Source organism: Sinocyclocheilus grahami, unplaced genomic scaffold (assembly GCF_001515645.1).
Source record: "Sinocyclocheilus grahami isolate Dianchi unplaced genomic scaffold, SAMN03320097.WGS_v1.1 scaffold1080.1, whole genome shotgun sequence".
Classification (NCBI taxonomy): Eukaryota; Metazoa; Chordata; class Actinopteri; order Cypriniformes; family Cyprinidae; genus Sinocyclocheilus; species Sinocyclocheilus grahami.
Window position 1 is genome coordinate 107,444 of NW_015506259.1, and position 9,938 is coordinate 117,381.

Consider the following 9,938-nt stretch of genomic DNA (forward strand, 5'->3'; position numbering starts at 1 on the left):
ACACACACACACACACACACACACACACACACACATGCTCTACTAATTGATTTAATAAAATTGGTATCAAAAAAGTATCGTTCTGGAACCAGTATCGAAGTCAAGGTATCGGTATCGAAAATTTTTGACCGATACCCAGCCCTAATTATAAATGTCCTTACTGTCACTTTTGATCAATTTAATGCAGCCTTGATGAATAAAAGTATTAATTTCTTTAAAAAAAAAAATCATACTGTCCCTAAACTTTTGAACACTTGTGTAACTGTAGTGTGAAGCTGATTTTGTCAGGTTTTTTTATTTTATTTATTTGCATATAATGTTGCAATTGAGTTTGTAAATACATTTTGGATTTTAATTAATAGCCTATTTTTAATTTGTTATATTTAATTTATTATGTCTTAAAAATTATATTTTAAGACATTTTAATTGATATTTTCCTTATTATATTTCATATTTATTATTAATTCATAATTAAAACGTTCTCCTCTTTAGTTTGGTGTTACATGCAGTCGTCGTTACTTGAGCACATCTCTAGCATCGATTAAATCAGGTTTGAGTGGCACATGATGATTTCCCTCGTGTCTTTCAGTGTTTTGCTGAACATGTTGTGAATGAGCTGGAGAAGTTTCCTGCAGAGAAGAGAGACGACGTGGTGATTCTGTTCTCGGCTCACTCGCTGCCGCTGTCTGTGAGTCTCACCTCATGTTTTATCACCGTCTGCATATGTTTATCCCTCATAATGCATTCAAAAGCTGTATATTATTTTCACATGGTAAATGTTTGGAGTTGTTATTTTATAAAACATTCATAAATTCATATTTTAAGTAATATAATATTTCAATATTTTAAATAATAATAAAAAAGTTTTAAAAATAATAAATTATATTTTAAACTAAAACCATATTTTATCTGATCAACAACTTCTCATTAATGAGTGAATGTGAAAAAAATATATAAAAGTTTAGAATGTTGCCATGTTATTACTGCATTTCCCCTCTTTTTGATTCATTAAAAAATTGAGAAATTACACATAAACCACACCAAAAAAAACTATATACAAAATAAATATATATTTTTTTCAATATTAATGAGAAATCTTATTTGAATATATCATTGTATGAAATTTATAAGAACAAATAATCTGAGAATTACCAGTATTAAATGACCAGATTTAATGTAAACTCATTATTGCTCAAAAACAGTCTAAATTTATGAAATCTACATATTTATTTCTAACAAAACAAAATGAATATTACTCTGAAAAGTATTCAATGTAAATAAATTCATTTTACTTGCATCAACTTTCACTTTCAGATGAAAAAGTGTTAAATTTTTCATGCTGCAATGGTTCATCAGCAGGCGTACATATTCATGATTATCAACAAAATTCACTCCAAAAGTATGTGAGATATGGGGAAACGGCTAAATATATTTTACAAAAGTTTTTTGATACTAATATAACTTAACCTAATTTTACAAAAGTATTTTTGACACCTAACGGTACTCCATACATAGCTTGGTCCAAAATCCCCCGGGTTATATCTCTTAAAATATAATCATAAAAAATCTGAAAAAAATAAAAGATGTATTTTGAGGGTCTTAAAGCATTTGCAAAGTTTTGTTCCCTTACAAAAAAAAATCTCTGTCAAGATGAACCTGAATGCATTATGGGTGTTATTTATTGTTTAGAATAAAAAGTAATAAGCAAACCCGTCCTGGGCTTTAACTGTGTGTTTAGGTGGTGAACCGGGGCGATCCGTACCCACAGGAAGTTGGCGCGACGGTTCAGAGGGTGATGGACCGATTAGGACACTGTAACCCGTACAGACTCGTCTGGCAGTCAAAGGTCACGATCAGAAATAATTAGTGACCCTGGAGCACAAAAGCAGTCTTAAGTCGCTGGGGTATATTTTTAGCAATGGCCAACAATACATTGAATGGGTCAAAATTTTAGATTTTTCGTTTATGCTAAAAATCATTAGGATATTAAGTAAAGAATGGGTCAAAATTTTAGATTTTTCTTTTATGCTAAAAATCATTAGGATATTAAGTAAAGATCATGTTCCATGAAGATATTGTGTAAATTTCCTTCCGTAAATATATCAAAATGTAACTTTTGATTAGTAATATGCATGGCTAAGGACTTCATTTGAACAACTTTAAAGATGATTTTCTCAATAATTAGATTTTTTTGCACCCTCAGATTCTAGATTTTCAAGTAGTTGTATCTCAACCAAATATTGTCCTATCCTAACAAACCACACATCAATGGAAAGATTAATAAACCACAATATCAGTCTTAAGTGTCAATTTTTCAAAATTGAGTTTAATACACATATATACAATACAGCTGAATAAATAGCTTTCCATTGATGTATGTTTTGTTAGGATAGGACAATATTTGGCCGAGATACAACTATTTGAAAATCTGGAATCTGAGGGTGCAAAAAAATCTAATTATTGAGAAAATCATCTTTAAAGTTGTTCAAATGAAGTTCTTAGCAATGCATATTACTAATCAAAAATTAAGTTTGGATATATTTACGGTAGGAAATTTACAAAATATCTTCATGGAACATGATCTTTACTTAATATCCTAATGATTTTTGACATAAAAGAAAAATCTATAATTTTGACCCATACAATGTATTGTTAGATATTGCTTCAAATATACCTGTGCTGCTTATGACTGCTTTTGTGCTCCAGGGTCACATTTATTCAGTTTTCAGATTATGTATAAATCTCAATTTCAAAAAATTGGCTCTTAAGACTGCTTTTGTGGTCCAGGGACACATTTTTCACAATGGAAAAACACGGTTTCATTTACTTTGTGAAAGCATTGTGTTTATTACCATGAAGAGCAGCTGGTAAACAGAGTGCTGTAACTGCACTCAGATCTGAGCTCCGCTGAAGGTGATTTGTGTCCCTGCCGGGCTCCTGTAGGTGGGGCCGATGGCGTGGCTGGGGCCGCAGACTGATGAGGTCATCAAGGGCCTCTGTCAGCGCGGGAAGAAGAACCTGCTGCTGGTTCCCATCGCTTTCACCAGCGACCACATCGAGACACTGCACGAGCTCGACATCGAGTACTCGCAGATCCTCGGGGAAGAGGTGCGTCAGTTTGCTGCTTTACCTACTTTAAATTAAGATTCTTGTTGCATAACACTTCAATCAAGTGACTTAATATAAAGTGGTCAACAGTTAAACTATATTTTAAAAATTTTGTATATAGATATATATATATATACACGCATAATGTATTGTATAATTGTATATATTTATTACATAATATCATTATTATAATATATTTAGAATAATATTGTTTACATTTGGCAGACGCTTTTATCCAAAGCAACTTACATTTCATTCGATTTGTTGTTCATGCATTCCCTAAAGATCAAACCCATAATAAAAAAAAAGATTTATATAATTTATTTATTAATTATATAATTATAATATAATTTATCATTCTTTAATTATAAAAACTGTAATAATAGAAAATAATAATAAGAATTATGTATGTGTGTGTGTATATATATATATATATATAATACATACACACACGTTGAACAGGTAGTTTTACACCAAATACAACTAGATAACCTAGAATACACAAATTTAAAACGGTAGCGATTAAATTTTATATACAGTTGTGATGACTAGCAGCATTTACACACATGGTCAGAATTGTTGGCACCCTTGGTAAATATGATCAAAGGAGGCTGTGAAAATAAATCAGCATTTTTAATCCTTTTGATCTTTTATTTAAAAAAATCACAAAAATCTAACCTTTCATTGGAGAATGAGAATTTAAAATGGGGGGGAAATATCATTATGAAATAAATGTTTTTCTCAAATACACGTTGGACACCATTATTGGCACCCCTAGAAATTCTTATGAGTAAAATATATCTGAAATATATTCATATTCACAATTTTGAGCACACCAGCCATGGCTTCCTGTTTCACAGGAATATAAATAGAAGGGAAAACAAAGGCCAAAGTCCAAATCAATCACCCATCACAATGAGAAAAACCAAAGAATATATTTCTGATGTGCAGCAAAATATAATTGAGCTTCATAAATTAGTGAAGTGGCTTTAAGAAAAGAGCTAGAGCAGTGAAAATTCCCATTTCCACCATCAGGGCAATAATTAAGAAGTTCCAGTCAACAGAAAATGTGTCTATATCGTCCTAATGCACGGTGAGGAGGAGAGTTTGAGTGGCCAAAGACTCTCTCCGAGGACCACAGCTGGAGAATTGCAGAAAAAGGTTGAGTTTCGGGGTCAGAAAACCTTTAAAAAATGATCAAACAGCACCTACATCACCGCATGTTGTTTGGGAGGGCTTCAAGAAAAAAATCAAGAAAAAAAAATGCTCTCATCCAAAAACAATCTCCAGCATATTCTGTGTTCAGACACGACTGGAACGCCAAACGGGACTGGCTTCTATGGTCAGATGTAACTAAAAAATTAGCTTTTTAGCAACGAACACTCAAGATGGGTTTGGTGCACACAGGGATAAAAAGTACCTCATGAGTACAATGAAATATACTGCTGTATTTTTAATGTTGTGGGCCTATATTTCTGATGGAGGTCCTGGACATCTTTTTTAGACACATGGCATCTTTGATTCTATCAAATACCAACAGATCTGTTAGAAATCTTATAATGGGCCATGTTTGGATCTTCCAACCGGACAATAATCCAAAAACAAACCTTAAAAACAACACAAAAATTGGTCACTTCTGCTATGGCCAACCCAGTCCTCTGACCTGAACCCTATAGAAAATGAGTGTGGTGAACTGAAGAGGAGAAGCACCGTCATGGAGCTTTCTTTTTTCAAAAAGGTTTCAGAAAGTATTGAATGTGTATTTGAGAAAAACATTTATTTCATAATGATATTTCCCCCCCCCATTTTAAATTCTTATTCTCCAATGAAAGGTTAGATTTTTGTGCATTTTTAAAAAGATCAAAAGGATTAACAATGCAGATTTATTGTCATTTGATCATATTTACTAAGGGTACCAAATAATGGTAAGCCACACAAGGATTCATTGAATCTGTGAATTGCTGTTTGAGCTGGGAAATGAATAGGAGTCACTGAATGAACTGATTCACTGAAATTAATCCGATATGGCAACACGAGGAGAGTAAGTTTGATCAATGCCTCGGTTTGCTTCAGTAAATGACAGAGATCAGTAAACGTCCTGCTTTGTCCCGCAGCAGCTGATGTGCTGGTGTACTGCAGACTGTAGTGTGTACTGTAGGTTAGTTGTTTCCCATCACTGCAGTGTCTGTTATTAACCGTGAGCTGAGCGATCTTTGACCTTTGACCTCTGCTCTCATATCTGAGACTCATCGATCAGTGCTTCGCTTCTGAAGAGTGTGAGTGTGTTTCCCAGACTCATGCGGTGTGTGTGTGTTTGCCCTGAGGCTAGCATTCGCGTGAGTCTCTTCTGCCGGTTTCTCTCACCTGTCCATCGATCTGTGGCCCCGGGGCCGCCCGTCTGCAGCAGGGGTCTGATCTGATCCGGTCTCCTGTCTGTTCTTCTGGATCTGGTCCTCCGGCAGATGTGGGAAACTGCTATTGGTTAATAGCTAAAACATATTAAAATGTCAGTGTACTTCAGTGCACATTTTGAGCAATAACATTACTAGGGTTAGTATGGCTAACTATAAATAAAACTTAAAAAAATATTTTATAACTTGCAGAATAATAAATGTTAACAATTTTTTTTATTGAAAAATGCATATATAATTTGTGACCCTGGAGCACAAAAGCAGTGTTAAGTCGCTGGGGGATATTTGTAGCAATAGCCAACAATACATTGTATGGGTCAAAATTATACATTTCTCTTTCATGCCAAAAATCATTAGGATATGAAGTAAAGATCATGTTCCGTGAAGATATTTTGTAAATTTCCTACCGTAAATATATCAAAACTTAATTTTTGATTAGTAATATGCATTGCTAAGAACTTCATTTGAACAACTTTAAAGATGATTTTCTCAATATTTCGATTTTTTTGCACCCTCAGATTCCAGATTTTCAAATAGTTGTATCTCGGCCAAATATTGTTCTATCCTAACAAACCATACATCAATGGAAAGCTTATTTATTCAGCTTTCAGATGATGTATACATTTCAAATGTATATATAATATATAATGTATATATATGTCAATAAAGTATGTGTGTGTACAAAAATATTACGTAATTTTTTTATATAATAGAAATATTCATAATTTCACAGTTTATATAATATGTAATTCTATATTATAATATATATGAAATTATGAATTTGTTTTATCTTATCTTATATAATTATTATTTTATCTCTATCTATAATAAAATATGTATTTAAAAATCGAAAATTATTCAATTATTTTTTATTTATTCATTTTCTTATTTTTTTTTGTATTAAATATAAAATTGTATTTTCTTGCATTCATCAACCATCTTGAATTTTTCTCTAAGTCAAGGTTTCTTAGAAGTCAAAATTTTTTTTACTTCAGCTAGGTGCCAAGGCATAATTTCTCATTTTTTGTTTAGTTCAGGTTGAAGTACTAAAATAACCAAGACTAAATAAAGTAAAACTAATAAAAACACTCAACAAAATGACACAAACTTTAGCTAAAATTAAAATGAAATCAAAATATAAAAATAAAATCTAATTAGAAATATTCAAAAACACTATAATAGCATCTCAGTGATACTAAAATAACACTGAACGCAACACAAAAGCATAAAACTAGATTGTTTTTGGCGATCAACACATACTTGATTATGCAATTAGACTCTTTTTAATGAAAAAATGTAGTTTTGTGTGTATGTGGTCAGTAAAGCAGATGTAATAGTGCTTCTGCAGATGTGCTGTAATGTGACTGAACTGTGTGTTTCAGTGTGGCGTGGAGAACATCAGACGAGCCGAATCTTTGAACGGAAATCCACTGTTCTTCAGGGTAAGAGCGAAGGCATGATCATAGTAGGGATGCACGATATCGGATTTTTGCCGATATCCGATATGCCGATAATTTTCAACACATTTTGGCCGATAGCCAATGCCGATACCGATATATATTGATTTTTAACAAGAACTTATTTGTTGAAGATTTGAAAATAACTTTAAATTAAACACTGCATTTTTTTTTCAGAAAGATGCAGTGGTAACCATAATTTATTTTATGATTTAACATTTGTAAATGGTCTAAAGCAAAAGAGTTGTAAAAATTCTGAAAATCTTTTTAAAGCTCATAATTTGTTTTAAAAATTTAACATATTACACATATATACAAATCAGTATATATGATTTTTTGTTGTTGTTCATGTAAGCTATAGCTTCTGACCTTTAAATCAAAACATACTCATGATTTTATGGCATCAATTACTGCTTTAATTAATCAGAAACACAGTCTAAATATTATTTGTGTATTTTGCTTTCATTTTATTAGAAGTAGGCCAACAGTGGCCACTATGGAATTAAAACTCCTTACTGAGCGGGCTTTAGGACCCTGGGGAGGGTGCCGCTGCACGTGCTATTACTGTTGACTCTATCATCACCGAACGCATTCTGTACGTGCTTTCTCAGTTTAAATGCAGCGATCCAAAACAGTGAATCCAATCACCATTCAGGCAAAACTTTGCTTCAAGAATGAACCACACTCTCTCTCTCTCTCTCTCTCTCTCACACCCTGAGCACATGCGATTTAACGTATTCCTCTTATCGGCAAGACATATCGGCATCATTTTTCATGTCAGGCCGATATTTACATTTAAAGCCATTATCGGCCGCTAATATCGTGCATTCCTAGATCATAGCAATGCATTTACCTCATCATCAGCTTAGTTTTGAATGTTAATGATTTCTCTGTAAAAACGGCACTTTAATTTAGAATTAGTGAGAGAAAATGAAAAAAGTACTAGTCTTTGGTTGGTTTGTAGTGGAGTTAACGGAGGTTAGTTTTCTGCTGTGTGTTGAACTCATCAGTGTGTGTCTGAGAAATTCACCCACGGCCCGCTGAGTTTATTAAAACCCCTGAAATCAATCAGGACTTCAGCTGACTGCACAGAACACACACACACACACACTCTCTCTCTCTCTCTCTCTCTCTCTCTCTCTCTCTCTCTCTCACACACTAGCTCTGTTGCTGAAAAGTGGTTGATCTGAGCAATCTAGCGATGCATTTCAACAGATCGTGACCTTTGACTGCCAGACGAGTCTGTATGGGTTACAGTGTCCTAATCTGTAATGTTCAAAAGTTTGGGATCAGTAAGACTTGTAATTTTTTTTAAAGAAGTCTCTTCTGCTCATCAAGGCTAAAAATACAAAAAAAAAAACTGTAATCTTGCAAAATGTTATTACAATATAAAATAATGGTTTCTATATTAATATCCTTTAAAATATAATTTATTTCTGTGATGCACAGCTGAATTTTCAGCATCATTACTCCAGTCTTCAGTGTCACATGATCCTTCAGAAATTATTCTAATATGCTGATTTATTATTAGAATTATCAACAGTTGTGCTGCCAAATATTTTTTTGGAAACTGTGATACTTTCTTCAGGATTCTTTGATGAATAAAAAGTTTTAAAGTACAGAATTTATTCAAAAATTAAATCTTTTCTAACAATATAAATCTTTGCTATCACTTCTTATCAATTTAACACATCCTTGCTGAATAAAAGTTTTAATTTCTTTCAAAATGTCAATATTGTTAGAAAAGATTTCTATTTTAAATAAATGCTCTTCTTTTTAACTTTTTTTTTATTCATCAAAGAATCCTGAAAAAAAGTATCACAGGTTCCAATAAAATATTAAGCAGCACTGATAATAAATCAGCATATTAGAATGATTTCTGAAGATCATGTGACACTGAAAACTGGAGTAATGATGCTGAAAATTCAGCGCTGCATCACAGGAATAACTTGCATTTTAATGTATATTAAAATAGAAAAACTTTATTTTACATCATAATATTTCACAATATAAATTTTTCCCTGTATTTTGACTTGAGCATAAGAAACTCCTTTAAAAAACATTAAAAATGATCATGATGCCTCTGAATAATCAGGGCATCTTGGAAGCGGGCATCATGTTGTGTCCTAGCTTGTTGACCATCCTTCACATTGATGGTGTAGGGTGCTGTCTATGTAGTGGTCTCACTAGGTCTCTCTCTCAGGCGCTGGCGGATCTGGTTCAGTCCCATCTGAAGTCCAACAAGCCGTGTTCCCGTCAGCTCACCCTCCGCTGTCCGCTCTGCGTCAACCCCACCTGCGCTCAGACCAAGGCCTTCTTCTCCAGCCAGAAACCCTGACCTCTGACCTCTCAGCAGCCATGTACCCGACGGCAGCGCTGGACTCTAGGTTAGCTTAAGGGTAAAGCCAGTGCACGAGGGTGATTTCAGACTGAGACGAGTCATAAGTGCCGCCCTCATTGAAAACAAATGCGTTTTTTCTTACATTCCAACCTTATACATCCGAAAACATCCGCATCCCCTTCACCTTTTTAGTTTCCCTCTTGGTCTTTCCGTCCAGATTTTTTCTTGCACGTGATTGAGAACGCTTGTGTCTTCCCTTAAAAAAACTAAACGCAGTCCTAAAAAAATGCAAAAACAGTCAGCGTGGAACAAATGACACATTAATCGAATAAACATGGTGCTAAAGTTGTGTGCACATGCATTTGTGCATCAGATCGGCTTAAAAGAAATCGTTCACATTCATTCATGTGCTTTCAAACCTGTATGACTTTATTTCTTCTGTGGAAATGTTGTGTTGAAAAGCTTCGAAACGTACAAAAGCACCATTAAAGTATCATGACTTCAGAAGAACTTCAGTTCAGAGTAGTGCACAATTCATATGTTATTTATATATATATATATATATATATATATATATATATATATATATATATATATATATATATACACAAATATATATAC

At 33.3% G+C, this 9,938-nt stretch overlaps 1 protein-coding gene across 2 annotated transcripts in view; it reads left to right on the top strand.

Annotated features, from left to right (window-relative positions):
• Positions 1-9,938, top strand: part of fech (ferrochelatase) — a 22,193-nt gene that overhangs the window by 9,373 nt on the left and 2,882 nt on the right. The window contains exons 7-11 of one of the 2 annotated variants that reach the window (XM_016251982.1): positions 590-688; positions 1,739-1,846; positions 2,944-3,108; positions 6,902-6,961; positions 9,180-9,363. In XM_016251982.1, coding sequence (XP_016107468.1) covers positions 590-688; positions 1,739-1,846; positions 2,944-3,108; positions 6,902-6,961; positions 9,180-9,314 — 567 coding nt within the window. In that variant the 3' untranslated portion in view covers positions 9,315-9,363. Of the gene's footprint in view, positions 1-589; positions 689-1,738; positions 1,847-2,943; positions 3,109-6,901; positions 6,962-9,179; positions 9,856-9,938 lie in introns of those variants that run through there. The other variant, XM_016251981.1, reaches the window with a different exon arrangement.